This window comes from Capsicum annuum, chromosome 6, assembly GCF_002878395.1.
Source record: "Capsicum annuum cultivar UCD-10X-F1 chromosome 6, UCD10Xv1.1, whole genome shotgun sequence".
NCBI lineage: Eukaryota > Viridiplantae > Streptophyta > Magnoliopsida > Solanales > Solanaceae > Capsicum > Capsicum annuum.
In genome coordinates, this window is record NC_061116.1 from 15551885 (window position 1) to 15573818 (window position 21934).

Below are 21934 nucleotides of genomic sequence, written 5' to 3' on the forward strand. Positions count from 1 at the left end.
TTCTTGAGAGAAACTTGAGAGAAACCCTATATTTTGGATAAAATATGGCTGAATCATGTGTTATTGGGTATATATAGGGGTGGGAACTTGACCCTTTTAACCCTGGATGCGTCTTTGATTTCTGAGAAATTTTTTCAATTTTCATCCTTGGCGTGACGCGCCACTATCGCGCCAAGTCACTGGAAAGTGAGAAATGGGAAATTACATGGTGGCACGACACGGAGCTATCGCGTTGCCACCTTTTCTGCACCTGAAAGTTTGGCATGACACACCACTATCATAGAGCAACACTATAAATTGACAATTTCCATTAGAGCTATCTCCGCAGTGCACTGAAGACTCAGGTGATACACTGTGTCATTAAAAAGGCTCTAACTCTTCACCAGGGTGTTGGATTTGGGCGAAGTTGGTATCGATGGAAAGCTTATTCAATTTACCACATAATAAAAAGTGAAAATATTTAATATACCATATTTATAAAAGTGGATTCATCTTTCAAAGAAAGCTTCTAATATTCTTGGGGAAAAAATTTATGCTAGGAAAAGTACGGGTATTACAATATCTCTCCCTTGAGAACATTCGTCCTCGAATGAGACTAAGAGTGAGGGGAGGAACATAAACTAATGTACATACTGAACATGAATAACTTAAACATGATCTCATGATTGACATAACTAAAGAGTTGAATATAACATACTGAACATGCATGTTCGATGCATGACTAATAAGCTAAATTCATTCATATCTGATGCATGGATAATTGACTCATGAATACATGACTGAATGTTTTGATGAACTAAATTTATCATAGCGATAATGCATGTCTGATGCAAAATTACATGACTGACCTGATATATGAATGCACGGCTGAATATGCAAGAGTACTTAACACTAAGTTTTTAATGGGGATCTGAGCATGAACTGAATACCAAGTTTGTAACGGTAGTTTGAACATGGAACTGAGTAAGTTTAAAAAAAATGTTACATTACTAAAAGGTACTGATGACCCCATGGTTATGCTAGAAGTATGCATGAACGAGAACTTGAGGACATGACTGGGATTGAAACATGATACATAAACTGAATTTTGTGAACTAAATTGAGCCTCTCTATACATGGCTCACGACTGAGATCTGAACTCGAGGGCAATGAAACTGAGCCTCTATAAGACATGAGAGCATTGAGGAATAATAGGGTATCTCCCCCTTGGGACACTATGTCCCTGTAAGAACGATTACCTTACTGAGGTACTAGGGTGATGAACAGGGCATCAACGAACTGATTCATAACTGAATAACTCATGTTGAAAATCTTAACAGGGCATCAACGAACTGATTCATAACTGAATAACTCATGTTGAAAATCTTAAGCTAAAATAAGATCAAGAGATCTAACAATGCACATCATGAGTATGGAGGACCTATAATGTACCCGACTCTATGCTGGGGGAATTACCATGATCATAGTGAGTTTGAAGAGCATAAAACCTATTCTGACGCTGACCACTAGTGGTACTAGAAGTGACGCCCTGCTGGTGTAAAACTTTTCCCTTCTGAGCCCTTACTCTACATTTCTGCAGCCTGTGTCCTGGCTTACCACATCCAAAACACACACCACTGCTAGCTCTATACACACCCTTATGATGCTTTCCACGCTCTACGCAAAATAGATGAGTAAGAATCCTGCTCTCAATATTCTGAACCTTGAAGCCTGATGCCCTATTTTTACAGTTATTTCTGAACTTTAGTACTGAGGCTATAGCTGAAGATTGAAATGGGGTTGAATATTTCTAATAGAATAAAGAATGGTTACTACTCTGTGACCCATGCTGTGCAAAACTATAACTACCTGTTCTGGCTCTCTTATTTTCTTTCTCCTTCTTCTTAAGCTTTTACTCCTCCATCTGCTTGGCATATATCATAAGCCTAGATATGTCCATATCCCCAATCAACATCGCATTCCTACACTCCTTAACCACTCTACCTGATACCCCTGATACAAATTTACTCATTCTAGATCTATTATTTGCTACTACATGGGAAGCGTACCTGGTTAACTAAATGAATTTGAGAGAGTATTCTTTTATGCTCATCGTACCTTGTCTGACATTAATGAACTCTAACACTTTAGCCTCCTTCTGCTCTATGGTAAAAAAAAACTATCTAAGAAAGTTGTAGCAAACTTTTCTCACTCTATAGGCTCTGTATCTGTACACCTATCTACCTTCTACTGTTTATACCACGTATGGGCTACATCTTGTAGATGATAGATGGCTAACTTTTCTCTCTCACTGGAAGTCACTCCTATGATATCTGTGACTTTCTGAACCAGATCGAGGAACTATTGTGGATCTTCTTCGGACTTAGAATTGGTAAATAGAGGAGGATTCATTCAGGTGAAGTCCCAAATCCTGACTGCAGCAGAATTTACCACTGGGTTAGCTGAAACAGTAGCTGGCCATTCATTCTGGGCTACGACTGAACTGGCTACAGTACTGAATACATCCCTGAATTTTACATGAGACATGCTCATCTAGATGATCTGGATGAAGGGGCTGAGATGCTTACTGATTTCCATTTACCCCTTTGCTAGCCCTTTTGGGAGGCATGATCTGTAAATGAAGGGAAGAAATGGATTAGATTGAGATTTTAACTTTGAGCCTATGCTCACTGGCACGACATGAATACTAAAAGAAGGGAAACTATTCCTAAAATATCTTATTGCCTCCTGCACATAAGTGTGGTGCACAATACATGCATGTACAAGACTCTACTAGATGCGGCTTTTCATATTTCCTAGGACACTATTAAACTTAGGCTCTGATACAAAGTTTGTAACGCCCTAAATCTGGTACCCAGAATGCTATACGATGCCGATGACCCCGAAGGACCACAAGGTAACCCATGACTGATATCTGTAACTGAGTACTAAATAATATACTAAAATTATGCGGAATACTTAAAAGTTGTAATACCATATGGTTCAAAACTAAATAAACATCTGAAAGAACAATTTCTAAAAATGATACAAAAAATACCATAACAAATCTGAAGTAACTGTCTGGCATGCTATAGTTTGAAAGCCTCTAAACTGAACTAAATAAGGAGTTGAAGGAACATGTCTCCAACTAAATCCATCTACTGATACTGAACTAAAATAATAAATGATAATAAAGTAATCATATCATACTTAAAAGATGAGGACTCACTGCAAATCTACTGCTGCTAGAATCTAAAATACTACTGATGCTCTGGAGGATGTGCTTCTAAACCTATGGTATAAGATACCATAGCGCAAATGTGTCAGTACTTTGAATGTACTGGTATTCAAGTGAGGTAGGCTTAATGCAAATGGTTCATATGTATGAACAATACTAACTGACTGACAAACATGAATATAAGAATATATGCATGACTGTGTAACTTTAACTGAAATCATCATAGGACTGAATACTGTGTTCTGACTACTGAGTTTACTGATAACATAGATTTACTGATATCTGAGTTTACTAATACTGGGGTACTGAATAACTGAGTCTACTGATATTGACATCTAAGTCACTAACAAGTGAGAAAGACTGATACTGTATTACTGAATACTGAGGGACTGATGCTATGTTACTAATACATGAATAACTATTTCTGACAGTTCTATTTATGAAGAACTAGTCTGGTTGACTGTATCTGATAGTCCTAAAGCTGAATACTGATAACATAAGTTTTGATAACTGATATAACTAATAACAAGAGTGACTATATCTAACAGTCCTGAATTTGATGGAACTAGCTGAGTTCTGTACTGTATCTGAATTAATTATATTTGATAGTTATGAAATCTAAAGAACTATCTAAGTTCTTTTACTGAAATTGATACTAAGACTGAGACTTAAACTGAGACTGTGGGATGTAATCATCTAACCGACATGCCCTGGGACTGAACTGTTGGGGTCCAACCTATAACCCCAGCTAGAAGGGAGTCAATACCGTGTCATGGGTAAAGACCTGTTGTGAGTATACCTTTGCTGACAGGGAGCTCTTCCGTCAACCCCTTCTACCCAAATGAGATGCATAAATACGTTTCCCTAAATGCGTAGGGTGCATCTCAACCTACACTGGCTACATAGTTCTGAAACTTAGGGATTGCTTCTAAGGATCTCATCCCTATCTAGCGGGTGAGTCCCCATCCCTAGGCTCTCTCGGTGCTGAATCCTACTCCCATCTAAAAGACACTGAACTTATTAATTGAACTGAGCTGATTAAATTAACTGACTTAATACTAATGTTATTATTAAGCAGAGTTAAATTGAGTTTACTAAGATCCGTTGACTGACGGAATGTACTGGGTTCTGAGGACTGACTGAGAGTACTGAAGTTACTGAAATTGACTGGGAATACTGAAGTTACTGAGATTACTGAGCTACCGAGATTACTGAGATTACTGAACTAATGAGATTACTGAGATTTCTGGGTTTTCCTGAGTCACATGACTGACTGAGTTCTGTAGATCATGGCTTGACTGAGAGTATCGTGAAAACATGACATTAGCTCTAGGCACACAACTAAGATTTCGGGTACAAGTACCCCCGGACCCGATGGAAAGAAACTAACATAGCATGACTTATATGAACACATGACCAACAACATAATTCATAATTCATATATTGAAGTATTTCATCAAACATGTGATATGCATAAACTTGTACATAAATGGGAATTTCATGATATCATGCTAGTTAGGCACTTTTCCTTCATCTAGGCATTTAATCAAACATATTATAGGCATAGTACATGTAATCATCATTGTACAACAATTAAACATCATGGTTCAATTCTAATTTCATCACTCAAGGGTTTAGTCATAGGTTTGCATGAATCTATATCTATAATAATTAAACCCACATAGAAATTATCACCCAACATGGAGTAGAATTCAATTTCTAATTTATCAAATGAACAAGAACAGCCCAACATGAAGTTCATAAAGAAAATCCATAACTTGAAGTTGGGAAAAGGGATTCTTGGATTTCATGGACGAAAGAAGTTCATGAATGAACAGTATGCATACCTTAGTTCTTGATTCTATGAAGATTGATGGAGAGATTCTTGAATTTGAGTCTTGGATTTGAATTCCCAATTGAAAACCCTAACTTGTTCTTGAGAGAAACTTGAGAGAAACCCTATATTTTTGATAAAATATGGTTGAATCACATATTATTGGGTATATATTGGGGTGGGAACTTGACCCTTTTAACCCTGGACGCATCTTTAATTTCTGAGAAAATTTCCCAATTTTCATCCTTGGCACAACACGCCACTATCACTCCAAGTCACTGGAAAGTGACAAATGGGAAATTACATGGTGGCGCGACACGGAGCTATCATGTTGCCACCTTGTCTGCAACCTGGAAGTTTGGCACGACGCTCCACTATCACAGAGCAACACTGGAAATTGACAATTGCCATTAGAGCTATCTCCGCGATGCGCTAAAGGCTCACGTGATACACTGCCTCACTAAAAAGGCTTTAACTCTTCACCCGTGTGTTGGATTTGGGCGAAGTTGGTATCGATGGAAAGTTTATTTGATTCCCCACATGACAAAAAGTGAAAATCTTGAAAATACCACATATATAAAAGTGGATTCATCTTTCAAAGAAAGCTTCTAACATTCATAGGGAAAATTTTAAGCTAGGAAAAGTACGAATATTACAATACTCAACTTCCAAACTAGTCTGTCAAGAATTTCTATAGGAATTTCTTCATAAGATAGAGAATCCTTCACCCTAATATCTTTTATAGGCACCACCAAGGAAGGGTCACCTACACATTTCTTGAGCATAGACACATGAAACATAAGATGAAATGATACTAAGCTCACTGGTAAGTCCTATTCGTAAGAAATATCATAACTCTTTTTTGAATCTTATATGGACCAATATAGCGAGGATTGAGCTTCCTTTTTTTCCCAAACCTTATAAATTCCTTCTTAGGAGAGACTTTCAGGAACACCCAATAGCCAAACTCGAATTCTATCTCTCTTCATCTCACATCCTCATAAGACTTTTGGATTTTGAGTTGTCCTAAGTCTTTCTCGAATAACCTTATCCTTCTCTTAATGCACAAGATCAAGCTCAAACAACCTTGTCTAACCCACCTTATACCATGCAATTAGAGACCTACACCTTCTACCATAAAGGGCCTCAAATGGAACCATTTAAATACTGGAATGATAACTATTACTATAGGCAAACTCAATTAGCAACAAATGATACATGCAACTACATTAAAAGCCAATCACACAAGCCCTTAGTTATCTTCTAAATTCTATATAGTACGCTCAGCTTTACCATCCGTTTGAGGGTGGAAAGCAGTGATAAGATTCACCTAATGGCATGACCCTAACTAGGTCCTAGTTGTGTCAGGCATGTCAAGTTCAACAGGGACCAGAGACCACCCCAATCCCTAACCATAACCGCCCTGCACCCTATGTTAGATGAATTTTAAACATATAACAAGATAAATCAATAGCAATTTAAAAACAGTAAGGAAGTCTAAAACCATAACAAATCAATCACAACAAAATACCCAACCAACGGAAACCCCAATCCCAATTACAATACCATGGCTGACACCAATACCGACTCCACCTATACCCATAGTAGTCTGACAAAGCCTCTTACCTGAATCAAAATAATATCTGATTGGGACATGCCCCCAACCATATCCAAAATAATAATCCAAGAGATAACAAAAATAAAAAAAGTCTAAAACATGAATGGAGCCTTCCGGAGTGTAGAAGCTCACCACTTCAGTCAGCCGCACAATCTAGATAACAATCTAAAATGACTAGTACATCTACAAAAATATAAGTGTGACATAATGCACACGGTCACCAAGACCAAACCTCACATCGGAAAACATGAGTTTCCAGTTTTAGTCCCTCCATGACCTCTATCTTCCACAGCTTGGCTAGCACAACCCCCTCAAAGCCCATATTAAATCAATTACACATTCCAACCATTTACTAAGGAGTTTTTTAAGTAGGCATTAACCGTTGTATCATCATAAAAAAAAATAGAGCTTGCAAGTCTAATCCAACCATGCCATATAAAACCATTAAACCATAGTTAGACTCCATCATTTCTAATTAAACCAAATCCATGGCCACCAAGGCCTTTCCAAACCATATAAAACAAACCAGATCAATTTAGGTTCCATTACCATGTTATGTAGTGCAAAGGTTTCAATAATAGTCAAAACATGTGACAATATCATTCTCATTGGCATTATAACAAACAGGTTGAGGGCACATAAGTTTCAAAACCATAACCAAGTAGTTTGGGGAATCCATAATACACCGAAATCTATTTACCATTACCATGCATCCCATAATGTTTAAAATCATATTAAATACATGAGGAAAACATAATTAAAACATGAGAAATGTTGTTCAACCATGAAGACCTAAAATAACCCAACCATTATGTAAAAACCATAACAATTCCATGAACCCAAACATTAATAGACATGTTTTTTATTGAATTAACAATAAGGGAATAGTAACATGCCTTAGATACCAAGGAAGACAGAGAGAATCACTCTTGAAAGCCCCTAACTGATTGTCTTGAAGAAACCCTAGCCTTTTGCTTGAACAAAGAGTTTGAGAGAGATTTTAAGAGTGTTTGATTGAGAATGGTAGGTTAATAAAGTCCCAAAAGGTGTTTTGGGTTATGATATCCAAAGGATTTAAAAAGGGGAAATGTCCAAAATTCCCCCAACTTAAAACTATAAAAACACTGCAAGTGGGTGTGAGTTGACCCCATGACTTATGACTACAACTTACGACTCATACCATGGAGTCGTCACCAATCCAGTGAGTCAGACACCCACACACTATCCACCATAGTCTAGTCATACCCAAGAAAGAATCCAAAGGGATTGACACTAGATAACATATGACTTCTCACCATAACTCATAACCTATCCTCACGGCTCTCAGTGAGCTACTCGTACTCAGAGCCAAGTCAAGTCACTAAGTTCCTGATTAACTGAAGGATCATTCTAATGACTCATCACCAAACCAAATGACCCATCACCACCAAGTCATAACCACAACAAAAAACCAGCCATCATTCACTAGACACCTTATGACATAGTTCACTTGAGTCATACCCACACCATATGCCTATATGTTGAGTCATTACAAGGACAATGATCTTAAAGCTTAAGAAATTTCCAAGGGACAAAACCCAGAGTGTTTCAATTCTACCCTACTTGGATTATTCGTCCTCAAATGATGGGAAAGGGTAGTATATGCATGATTTGGACCCCACATGCCTCTACTCTTACCTTAAACTAAATTAGAAAACAACGATGACAATGAAATCTTTAATCTACCTCTAACAAAGATGTTAAGAGCAATACATACTTCAAGAATGAATTTTTGAAATGGGAATAAGAATGGATACTTGGAATTCATGTCCTCTTCAGTTTCCCATGTAGCCTCTTCCACCTTGTGGTTCCTCTATAGAAACTTTACCGAGGCCACACCCTTGGTCTGCAACCGACGAACCTATCGATCCAAGATTTCAATCGGCATCTCCTTATTAGGTAAGGAATCTGAAATACCAATATCCTTGATAGGTACAATTTGAGATGGATCACCCATACACTTTCTTAACATAGAAACATAGAATACCGGTTGAATGGAGCTCAAACTAGAAAACAAATCCAACTCATACACAACATTGACAACTCTCCTTAAAACCAAATATAAACCAACATATCGGGGACTGAGTTCCCCTCTTTTCTAAATCGCATCACTCCCTTTATGGGAGATACTTTCAAGAACACCCAATCCCCAATCTCAAACTCTAACTTCCTATGCCTCACATCCGCATAGGAGGTTCTTCAACTTTGGGCAACCTTAAGCCTATCCCGAATCACCTTCACCTTTCCATAGCATGGTGAACGAAGGCCAAGCCAAATATTTTTGCCTCACCAACCTCGAACCACCTAATAGGAGACCTACACCTCCTACCATACAAGGCTTCAAACGGAGCCATCCCAATGCTAGAGTGGTAACTGTTGTTATAGGCAAACTCCATAAGAGGTAAATGCTCAACCCACCTACCACCATAGTCAATCACGCAAGCTCAAAGCATATCCTCCAACGTCTGAATAGTTCTTTCTGCATTCCAATCTGATTGCGGGTGAAAAGCAGTACTAAGACCCACCTTGGCCCCTAAACCTTTCTTAAAAGACCGCCAAAAGTGAGATGAAAACTGCATACCACAATTAGAGATGATAGAAACAGCTACCCTATGAAACATACAATCTCTTGCAGGTACAACCTTGCATAATTCTCAACCAAGAAATTAGTCCTCATCAAAAAGAAGTGAGCCAACTTTGTCATCCTATCCATGATGACACAAATTGAATCAAATTGATTTCGAGAATAAGGAAGATCGTTAATGAAATGCATGTTGATCACTTCTCTATTCCAAAGAGAAAACTCAATTTCTTGATACAATCTTCTGGCCTCATGTGCTTAGATTTCACTTGTTAGCACACCAAATACTTGGCCACAAAACTAGCCACATCCCTCTTCATATTGTTCTACTAATATATTTTCTTAAGGTCACGACACATTTTTATTGAATCAAGATAAATAACATAGAGCGACTCATGTTCCTCGATCAAGATCCTCTCTCGCAAACTATCTACATCAAGAACACATAATCTCCCTTGTACTACAAGGTACCATTACCAATGATCTCAAAGTCTATCAGCTTCTGTCCACCTACATCACCCATGATCCTCATCAAGACAGGACCTAACACTTGTTTTTTCTTGATTTTAACACCAAGAGATGACTGTGCCACCATCCTCGAAATCAAAGAGGCAAACTCCAAGGTTAGCCAAATGGTGAATATCCTTCACCAACTCCTATTTTTCCTTGTCCACATGATCTAGACTCTTAATGGATAACCTTCTAAGAGCATCATCAACCACATCAGCTTTACCTGGGTGGTAGTGAGGACTCATATCATAATCCTTGAGCAGCTCAAGCCATCTCTTTTACCTAAGGTTATGCTCTTTCTGAGTAAATACATACTGTAGGCTCTTATAATCAGAAAAGATATCCACATGAACCCCATACAAATAATGATGCAAGATTTTCAATGCGAACAATACAGCCAATAATTCTAAGTCATGAGTTGGATAATTTTTCTCATGCACCTTCAACTATCGAGAGGATTAAGCTATCACCCTAATGTGTTATATTAGAACACAACCAAACCCCACACGGGACACATCACAATAGACCATAAACACATTAGTGTCGTAAGGTAAAGTCAAAACCAGAGCTGAAGTTAGCTTATCCTTTAGCTTTTCAAAACTACCCTCACAAGTATCAGACTATAAGAACTTTACCTTCTTCTACGTCAACTTAGTCAACAGGCCACCTATAGTCAAAAAAATCTCCACAAACCTCCTATAGTAACTAGCTAAACCCAAGAAGCTTTGAATATTGGTTAGAGTCGTGGGTCTAGGCCATTTTTTAACCACTGCGCTTTCTCCAGATCCATTATGATCTCTTCATTAGAAATGACATGACCGCAAAAAGTGATAGTATTCAACTAGAATTCCCATTCTAAAAATTTGGCATACAACTGCTGATCTTTTAGTAACTGCAACACAATCAACATTATCCACCTCATACTTAGAGTACACCAGAATATCGTCTATGAAAATAATGACAAATAGATCAAAAATTGCTGGAAGACCCTTTTTGTTAAATCCATGGATATCATTGGGGTACTGGTCAACCCAAAAGACATAAAAAAAACTCAAAATGCCCATACTAAGTACAAAAGGAACTCTTAGGTACATTCACCTCCCTAATCTTTAACTAATAATAGTCGAATCAAAGATCAATCTTGGAAAAAAATTTAGCACCCTGAAGTTAATCAAACAAATCATCTATCCTTGGAAGAGGGTACTTATTCTTTACATTCACCTTATTTAACTATTGGTAATCAATATATATTTGAAGGGAACCATCCATCTTACGTATGAATAACACTAGTGCACCACACGAGGACATACTAAGATGGATGAAACCCTTGTCTAAAAGATCCTTTAGTTACTCTTTAAGCTCCTTCAACTCAGCTGGAGCCATTCTATATGGGAAATAGAAATAGGATGAGTGTCCAGAATAAGATCAATCCTAAACTCAATATCCCTATCGGGAGGGACACCAGTAAGGACATCAGAAAAGACCTAAGGAAATTTATTCACCATCGAGAGAAAATGCAAAGAAGGACCCTCTGAGTAAGAATGTTTAACCCAGACCAGATGATAGAGATACCCCTTGGAGATTAATCTTCGATCTCTAAGATATGATATGAACTTTCCCTTAGGAGCTAGGGAACCACCCTCCTACTCAATAACTAGCTCATTATAGAATTTAGAGATGACCTTACGCATCTAATAGAGTAGAGATGCATAGCACGAGTGCAATTAATCGATCCTCAATATGACATCAAAATCAACCAGGTATAATTAAACTAGATCCATCGATATTTCCCGACCACTCATAGATACCACACAACCCTTATAGACTTTTCTAGCAGCCACAAAGTCACCTAACAAAGTAGAAGCAGGAAAAGGGTCTGAAATAAACTCGAGATCAAAACCAAAATACACAGACACAAATACGGTCATATAAAAAAGAGTGGACCCTAGATTAAGTAAACAGTATACATCAAGGGAAAAGATTTTCAACATACCATTCAAGACATCAAGTGATGCCTTGACCTCCTATCTGATAGTGAGAGAATAGAGATGATTTCGAACAATGTGAAGCCAGATGGGTCTTTTGGTGCCAGAGATAATGAAGAGGCAACCAGAACCTTATTTGAGCCCAAAGCAACCTTGGCCACTGGAAAGTTTCTAATTATGTGCCCTGGATGACCACAGCAGAAGCACTTGTCCTTTCCTTCATCACAGTAACCCTGATGCAATCGACCACAAAATTTGCAGAAAGGATATGATGGAGCTGACTGGGCCCCACTAACTTGAGATTAGGCACCCTGTACCCTATAGTTTTCCCCACCTTGGAAACTCCTATCACCAGACAGCTTTGGGGCGCTAGCCATCAAGTAAGGTCCAAAATTTCTCCACTTCTTCTTAGGCCACTTTCCACTATTCCTGTCATTCTGCTGTTGGCCAATACCTAGCTCAAAAAATCTAAACTTCTTGCCCTACCTCTCTTCTATCTCAGCCTGCTTTTTCTTCTCTTTCTCCACTTGTTGTATGTACACAACCTACCTGGAGATATCTATATCCTTGTTTAACAAGGCAACCTTACTCTCCAATATCAAGTCTCAGGATAATTTGGAAGAAAACATCTTCATTCTAGCCCTCATGCTAGAAACTAAATTTGGAGCATACCAAGATAACTGGAAAAACTTCAAGACATACTCCTTGATGGACATCTTGCCTTGCTTTAGATTAACAAACTCCTCCATTTTTACCTCTCTTATCTCCTGAGAAAAGAAGAGGTTTAGAAAAGCATTCAAAAAATTCTCCCGCAGAGTTGACTTAGCATTTCACCCCTTGACTGATCTCATTCCTCGTACCAGTGGTACGCTAAATCCTTCAGCTATTAGACGGCAAACTCCATGCCCTCTACATTAGTGGCATGCATAACATGGAAGATCATTTCTATCTTATCCATAAAACCATAAGCATTTTTCTCAACCTTAACACAGTAATGGTCGAAGGGTTCAACCTCATAAATTGGCCAACCCTTGTGGCCTCAAAAGATGGAGTGATAGAAACACCACGCTCAGCCTGAGAAGCTACCAACTAAGCCAACATATAAATAGATTGATGAAACTCAATATTTATCATATCAGCTGATGAAATCATAAGGACTGGAGGAAACTGGTGGAACTCTAAAAGGGCAATCATGAATTGGACCCTTAGACCAGTCTGGACCCTATAAGTAGGACGTGTTCCATCAATATTTTCCTTGGGTAAGATAGAGAATTTTTAATAAGCTTTATATCATCAATATGGCATGATCTAAAAAGCACACAAGAAAGAAAGAGAAATATTCCAAAATACCTCATAGCCTCTCTACTGCCTCTCAAATGCACACACAAGTGCACGTGATCGTACAAGTAATATAAAGACTTAGACGGTCAGATATCATTCCCACAAGGACTAAGAAACTATAATTTTAATCAACTTTCAGTTTTAGAAAATTAGGTATTAAGTGTTATAGAGTATCAAGATAATTATAAATTTGTGAATAAGAATGTAAATTATTAACAAAAAATAACAAATGGTGACTAGAGCAAAGCAAGCAACACTTGTAATCAATAATGCTAATGATTCCAGAGTTGATGTATTTCGAACAATCATACAATTCTCTATTCTTATCACAGTCTAATTGGTTATTGGGTTGTTGATTCACAAGGTTTATGCCACGATCTTAGTCTCCCGACCTCAAATCTTTTATCTATTAAATATTGTAGCTACAACTCCCACAGAGATACAACAATTCCTCTAGATTCATAAAGTTATCTTCTTGTAATTGAACCAAGCAAGGCTTCTAGGTATATCCCTATCCTAGATACTAATTCAAACCCCTTATTTTATAAAAGGGTAAGAACCTTGCTGCTTAATTTCTTCATTCTATTCTATGATTCTCTTCCCGAATGCATATAGAAATATAGATTTATTCTAATGGTGGACACTCATCAAAATAGTAAGCTCAAGAAATTAAGAACAACCCAGATGATAATCCAAAAAGAAACTATGAATATAAATATAAAAGACTAATCATGTTCTTGGCCTTAACCCCATAATAAGGGTGTTTAGCCACTCATGTTTGAATTCAACATCCAAAATAAGTAATTAATCATACCCAAAATAATTCTTGAAGTAAAGAAGTTCAAAAGAAATATTAAGAACCCTAAAATAGAGCATTTTCTACTTTTTCACCGCTACTATGCTTGCCAAAAGTCCATTTTATTGTGCTCACGTGTTCCTTTTATACTTGGGAAGATTTTGCCTATGTGGTAATGAATGTCGCGATGCGAGATGTACTACTCATTTCTTAAGCGCGCGACATGAGCAATTCATGAGAGCTTACTGGAATTGTCTTTAAATTTTATGACTAAACCCTTCACCCATCTGGGCCTTGCGACGCGAGCACTATACACGTTTCTAAAGGTCACAACGCGATTAATTCATGAGAAGCTACTATAATTTTCATCAATAATTTTGGCTAAGTCTTACTCCATGTTGAGCCTCGCAGCGCGAGAATTATTTACAACTATGGGCCTCGCGACACGTGAATATTGTGAGAGGCTACTGGAAGCATGATCACATTTTTAGCTAAGGCACAATCTTCACTAGCTAGTTACTCACCGTATTTGCTTCAGCTGTCCATGAATGCTCTATAAATTCAGTCAACGAATTCCTCTCGAACCCATATAGTCACTTCTGAGCATCAATCCTCACTTCCTTCAATTCATACAGTCCATTTTTTGTTCAATTCCATTATAAATTCAGCCTGCATCACTAATCACGCTAGTTAGCTATGGAACAAAGTTTGGACTCATTTATAATAAAAATAACACGTTTCAGCTCCTAAAACAAGTTTAAATATGGGCTAATATCGGTGATTTGACATATAAATAAGCCCAAGATTACCACCCCACACTTAAAACCTTGTTCATCGTCAAACAACTTCAAGCAGCATAATCATCAAACCTTTTAATCACAACCTAAGAATATTGCTATCGTTGGGCACATAAACCTTTATTTAACACCTCATTATCCCAATAGTGACATTCAATTTATTGGCAAACTTAATTTAACCACAAAATCAGGAATTCAATAATTAATCCAGACTTTCATCTGCATGCACCCTTACAACAATAAAGTTTTCCCTAAATCACTCACAATTTAACAATCTTAATCAGGAGGGGAATATTCAAATTCAATCACTCACTCTCAACAAAGTATTCATAAATAATAGGAGATGAACCACAGGCTTTCCCTTAGTATATTAGTCCACTAATAGTCGGATGTTGAAACGTAAGATCAAATAGGTCTTTTTATGGCTGTAATGCAGGCTAAGGGACGAGTAGGAACTATTTTGGAAATAGTGACTAATCTCCCTAAACATTTTTATACATAACTACCTTCAATCAAAATCACATTCTTTTCAACTTAACTTTTCATTTTATTATCTTCACACATCCATTATTTCACCCAGATCTTCAAAGCACATTAACATCACTTTGGCAGAAGTATTTTCTTTTACATTTCAGTTTTTCTCCAAATCCCAATTCTCGTTACGCACCCCTATAGTAGCCACCCTCAACCTAAGCAATTTGATTTACTTAAGGTGCATATTGTCCTTAATAGGCCAGGGCCAAAATAGGTTCATTGTAACGCAATAACCGGGTAATAAGAACTGAAATTGTCATCATATATTATTTTCTAACTCCTAACCATCACAATTAAATGGGTGAATTACTTCTCTTAGAGCTTTACTTTCACCTTTTTTTCATTCTTTGTACTTCAAATTCCTCCTTATTTCATTATTTGCATTAAAGCGCTTAGGAAATATGGATCAAATTAAGGTCTTGTCAAAGAAAAAAATTTGGCTACATATGAGGCTACCAAAGAAATCAGGCTATAGGCTCAATGGGGCTGACTATTAATATGCATAAGGGTAGGAAAACAAAGTCTTTAAAATTCGGTTAACAAAGAAATGCCTAAATCACTTCCTACTTCCAATACCCTTCATTTCGCTTTCCAAACACACCGGGCAAGTTCTAGTCAGTCCCATACATGCAGAATATAAACAATTACTCACACACTCGGTGCATGCTAAGAATCAAGTCGGATCCTTAAGGTCTCCAATTTTTTTACTTTATCAAATTCAATCATTAAACCAATCAAATTGACACCTGTTGAGATTTCACTTTTAAAAAACAAAAACTTTTCCCAATGCTAACGTTCTTCAAAGGTCGCAATCGGGATCTTACTACTTTCTTGACTTCTAAAGATGCACTCCCTTTAAGACGGTTGTTATCCATCAAGCATAGGGGAAGGCAACTAACTAAGACAATTGAAGAGACTTGCCAATAGGCCACATATAAAAATAATTACTGTAAACTAAAAAATTTCCATAAAGGGCGAGAAATAAATAAGGCAAACACATCACTTGAACTTGCCAAAGAGGGCAATACAAACTTGTCAACATACAATCCATCAAAAGAAAACATAAAAGAAATTGTCCAACAAAAATAAACAAAACAAACAAAAAGAAGTAGAAGAACTGATACTTCCACCACCCCACACTTAAAAGGAAGCACTGTCTCAGTGCTTGCACACTAAGCATAGCATGATGTGGAGAGGGACTCACTATTCACATGTCAATATCATATTCTGGGCCATAGGCCTAAGCTCCCAAGTCTAGATCCACAGCATCATCATCATCCTCATTTGACTTTATGTCTAAATTCTGCAACTGATGCTCCTCATCAGTGGGCACATCATCATTGAATGGCTCTAAAAATTCTGAACCAATCCACAGCAGTGCTTCTGCATATGAAACAAGAGAATATTCCAGTTCAACAGCTTGAATCTCCTGTTGGTTTGTTGGGCGATCCCCAATCCCTAACTGTAGCAACTTCATCCTATACATACGGGCTATGATCTCATATATCTAAGTCTGACGCTCAGGTATAGTTAATATTGGGCCCTGAGAACCAACAATCCCCTTAGTAAGGGATATATATACTGGACGCATATTCACCGATGGCCTATAATCTAAATCCTCTTTATCTACACCCTCTCCCTTAATAAACTGTGTCAGTAACCCACCGAAACCATACCTGCATACCACATGACTCCTTGCCTTCTTTATAGCTAAAAAGAAGACCACACCAACATTTACCTCAATATCTTCACACATTAAGGCATAAATAAGATAGAACCTATCACGTGAAACCTCGGTCATATATGTACCATGAATGAGACTAATATAGATAATCTTAGACCACATGCGGGCTTCCCTATTCATCGGGCGGAAGGGGAGATCTAGGTAAATGCGAATGCCTATCTTCGTTTCATCCAAGTTGTAGATTTTTTTCCACACAATAGATAGCGAATATCTGTATATGGTGGTTCAATGTTCAGCAACTTCAAAATCTCAGCATCCACCTCTAGTGTCCCAAGGAGGACATTTAGTATATGGGCATTAAAAGTAACCACTTGGCCCCTTATCTTAACTTATGAGTCCTTGTCTTGTGGATCCCAATTTACGTAAAACTCTCTTACAAGGCTCACATTGCATTCGGTGGGCTGGTCAAACAAGAATTTCATATGTAAAGCCTCTATATGCTCGGGAATTCTCTCAACAGGTTGACTCGATTAATGAATTTGTTCGCACAATATATAGACTTATCATGCTTTGTATACCATTTATTTCTAGCCTCTACAATCCATCTAGTACCATATCGCTTATGTTTCCCTTGTGGAATAGCCGGAGGTCGTGGTACTTGACCAAATTGTCATCTTCATTTATGTGCCAGCTCAGAATGTCCTACTGAGGTCTTACCCTTTTGCTATTGGCTAGACATTGTACTTGTTAAAGCAGAACATATAGTACCCATGTCAAATATATGAACAATCTTGAGCTAGCAACTACTAAATATGTTGGTGTTGAAACACCCAACACTTAGTTGCTAGTACAAGTGGTTTGATTGAAAACAGAACTGGGGTATACAGATTTCCCCTCAGTTAGCAATTAGAAAACAAAAACAAACAGAAGCACAACCTCCCATATTTTCACATCAGAAGCATTAATCCTTCTTTCAACTCTTTTATCACACATAAAGACATTCTCATATCATCACTGTAGATGAACAAACTCAATATTTCATCACGTGTGTCTTACTTCCTATATAGGTAGATAAATGGTACCCAAAGCACATATTAGAATAAGCCTTACATGAATTGGGGGTATTAGAAAACCCATACGCAACAAATTCACAACAGATTTCTTTCAAGCAATAAAGTACTCAGTTATTCACTTCACCCACATCACAGTAAAAAGTCCACACAATATCATGCAAATATTACCTCAACACATTGACCTGCAAACTTCATTCCACAATACAAGTGATTGGACAAGAATGATTTCACATAACACAGCTTCACTCTCTGGGCAAAGTCAAATTACTCCAACCACGATGATTTATCCATTTATTATTACACTCAAACCCATTCACAAGATCAACCATGGAAATTCAAAAGTAATAGGGCACTAACAACAAAGGATTAAACAAACTAACAATCACAATAGTTCAAAACGTTCGACTTCATATTCCCACAGCAAAAATTGCACTAAATTTGTAATCAAAGCACTGAGAGACTCATTTTATGCACTATATCAATTAAACAAAAGAAGAAATGAGCACTTACCTTTTAAATAAAGAAGAATATGAAATGGTAGTGCTTTTTTCTTTGCAAAAAACTCCTTAATTAAAAGATTTTAGTGCGGGGGAATTTTTTTCACCCTAAATTCTTGCTAGAGTAGAGATTTACTTACCTGATTCCCATTCATGATTCCACGAACCTCTCATTTTACTTCATTCTTCCATGTTTCTTAGTCCTGCATACGACTAAAAACAACAAACATAAGAAAAAAAATTCAGTTGCCTCCCACTCAGCGCCTTAGTTTTGGTTGTGGCACGACTTATCTTTTTGTATTTTTCTTTTTGTCTTTAATAACTAAAAACTGAAACTACCTATTACATTACAATTTGATGGGTTGCCTCCCATATAGCACCTTATTTTACGTCACGGCATGACTTATCTCAACATCACTCATCATCAAAAGTGATACATTCCTGAGCTTATCTGGATGATCCACCCAATAATGCTTTACACGTTGTCCATTCACAAAAACTTTTCCGTCTTCTCTTTATTCCACAACTCCACAGCTCCATGTGGTGTCATACAACCACCTCAAATAGTCCAAACCATTTCCATCACAATTTTCTTGGAAACAACTTAAGCCGTGAATTGAAAAACAAAACAAGTTATCCGGGTTCAAATACTCTTTCTTGAATTTGTTTATCATGCCATCTTTTGGTATTTTCCTTGTATAGTTTGGAATTTCCATAGGCATAAAGTCTAAACTCATCAAGCTCATTTAGTTGCAATAACTTTTTCTCCCCGCGGCAGTCATCTCAAAATTCAGCTTCTTTACTACCCAATATGCTTGGTGTTCCAACTCCACCGGAAGATGGCACGCTTTACCATACACCAAATAATATGGAGACGTCCCAATAGGTATCTTATAAGCTATTCACTAGGACCAAAGTGCATCATCTAGCTTCTCCACCCAATCTTTTCTCTTCACATTCATGGTCTTCTAAAGTATTTGCTTAATCTCTTTATTTGATACCTCAGCCTATCCACTAGTTTAGGGATGGTATGTAGTAAAAACCTTATGCCTAACTCCATATTCAGCAAAAAGATTTTGAACCAGGTGTTAGTGAAATGCGTACCTCCACCACTAATTATTGGTCTTGGTGTACAAAATCTGGAAAATATGTTCTTCTTCACAAATTTTAGCACCACTCTTGCATCATTAGTCGGACTCACCATAGCTTCCACCCATTTAGAGACATAGTCAACCGCTACAAGAATGTTCAGATTGCCTTTTAAAGGTAGGAATAGGCCCATGAAATCGATCCCCCAAACATCAAAGACTTCGACTTCTAAAATATTGTTGAGGGGCATCTCATGATTCCTAGATATAGTACCCAACCTTTGACATTGATCACAATTCTTTTCAAAGGAAATTGTATCTCTAAACAATATAGGCCAGAAAAAACCTTATTGCAGCACTTTTCTCACAGTCCTCTCACCCCTATGAAGTCCACCATATGGAGATGAGTGGAAATCTTGTAGCACCTTTGAAAATTCAGCCTCTGGGATACACCTACGAATGGCTCCATCTAGACTCTGCTTTAAGAGATACGGCTCATCCCAAACGTAGGCATGAAAATCATGGAGTAATTTCTTCCTTTATTGTATGGTAGCATCAGGAGGTTATACCTTACAAGCTATCAAATTGACAATATCAACATACCATGGGAACTCAACTGCATCTAAAGGCAGGAACTTCTTATCAGGGAACTCTTTCTTCATACTAAGAGAGTCATCAACTATAAGGTCTCAATTTTCCAGCCGTGACAAGTGGTTAGCAACTTGATTTTCAGCTCCCTTTCTATCTCGCACCTCAAGATCGAATTCTTATAGTAGAAAAATCGACCTAATCAGTCATGGCTTCACATACTTTTTGTTCACAAGATACTTAATGGCAGCATGGTCAGTATGAACAATGACCTTAGTGCAAACTAAGTAAGATCTAAACTTGTCAAATGCGTACATCACTGCCAACATCTCTTTTTCTATAACCGTGTAGTTAACTTGAGCATCATTCAACACTTTGCTAGCATAGTAGATAGAGAAAAAAAACTTATCTATTCTCTGACCCAAAATTACTCCCACAGTAATATCACTAGCATTACACATCAACTCAAAAGGTAACTCCTAATTTTGTGCGATCAGAATAGGTGCTTCAGTCAAATTCTTCATAAGCTTTTCAAAAGCTTCATGGAAATCAGCCCCAAACTCAAACTTGGCTTCTTTCTGTACCAATTTGCATATGGGGCTTGCTATCTTTGAGAAATTTTAAATGAATCATCTATAGAAACCTGTATATCCCAGAAAGCTCCACACTCCTTTGATTGTGATTGGATGAGGTAACTTTTCAATCACTCCAACCTTCGCCTTGTCCACTTCAAGTCCTTTGCATCACACATTATGTCCTAGGAAAATTCCTTCCTTAACCATAAAGTGGCACTTTTTCTAATTCAACACTAAGTTTGTTTCTTCACATCACGCTAGGACTCTGTCAAGATTCTGCAAGCACTTTTCAAAAAAATTATCATACACAGAGAAATCATCCATGAATACCTCTAAAAATTCTTCCTCTATGTCAGAGAATATCGTAATCATACATCTCTGAAATATAGCAGATGCATTGCATAAGTCAAAGGGCATGCATCTGAACGTATATGCACCATATGGACAAGTGAAAGTAGTCTTCTCCTGGTCTTCTGGTTCTATGCTTATCTGATTTTAGCCGGAGTACCCATCCAGAAAACAATAATACTCTTGCTCCGCTAATCTATCCAGCATTTGGTCAATGAAGGGAATTAGACAGTGATCTTGACGAGTTGCTTCATTTAACATCCGATAATCAATACAGATCCTCCAACTGGTCACTGTACATGTGGAAATCAACTCAATTTCATCATTGGTCACTATAGTCAATCCTCCCTTCTTTGGTACACAGTGCACCAGACTAACCATTTTCTATCGGAAATTGGGTAAACAATACCACTATCCAATCACCTAAGCATTTCTTTCCTGACAACCTCCTTCATCACAAGATTCAACCTTCGTTGATACTGCACTATAGTTCTATAACCCTCTTCCATGTAGATGTTATGCATGCAAAATGCTGGATTGATTCCTATAATATTAGATAGCTTCAACCAATCGCTATCCTTCTTCTTTTTAGAACTGTTATAGCTTCCTTTAATTGTACATCTGATAATTTTGCAAACAAAATAACAGGCAAAGTATCTTGATCACCAAAAAAACATATTATAAATGAGGAGGGAGAACCTTAAGCTCCAAGGTAGGAGCTTCTTCAATTGAGGGCTTGGGCGATGACCAATTGGCCTATTCAAAGGCTCAAACGACACTTTCTTTGTCTTAACCAATGCCAAATTCATAACCTGGACCAATTTCAATA

General features: G+C 37.5%; 1 protein-coding gene across 1 annotated transcript; it reads right to left on the reverse strand.

Annotated features, from left to right (window-relative positions):
• Nucleotides 1-21009: 21009 nt before the first annotated feature.
• Nucleotides 21010-21486, reverse strand: LOC107874445. The gene is made up of 3 exons (XM_047414334.1): nt 21266-21486; nt 21088-21178; nt 21010-21033 (listed from the first exon to the last, which is right to left on the reverse strand). The coding sequence occupies exons 1-3, from the start codon at nt 21484-21486 to the stop codon at nt 21010-21012; spliced, it is 336 nt and encodes a 111-aa protein (XP_047270290.1).
• Nucleotides 21487-21934: the final 448 nt, after the last annotated feature.

Coding starts and splice junctions, on each gene's coding strand:
- LOC107874445 (XM_047414334.1), bottom strand. CDS start 21,486: ATGGTTAGTCTGGTGCACTGTGTACCAAAGAAGGGAGGATTGACTATA. Junction 21,179..21,265: donor TATTATTGTTTTCTGGATGG/GTACTCCGGCTA, acceptor ATATACGTTCAG/ATGCATGCCCTTTGACTTAT. Junction 21,034..21,087: donor TAGAGGAAGAATTTTTAGAG/GTATTCATGGAT, acceptor AAGTGCTTGCAG/AATCTTGACAGAGTCCTAGC.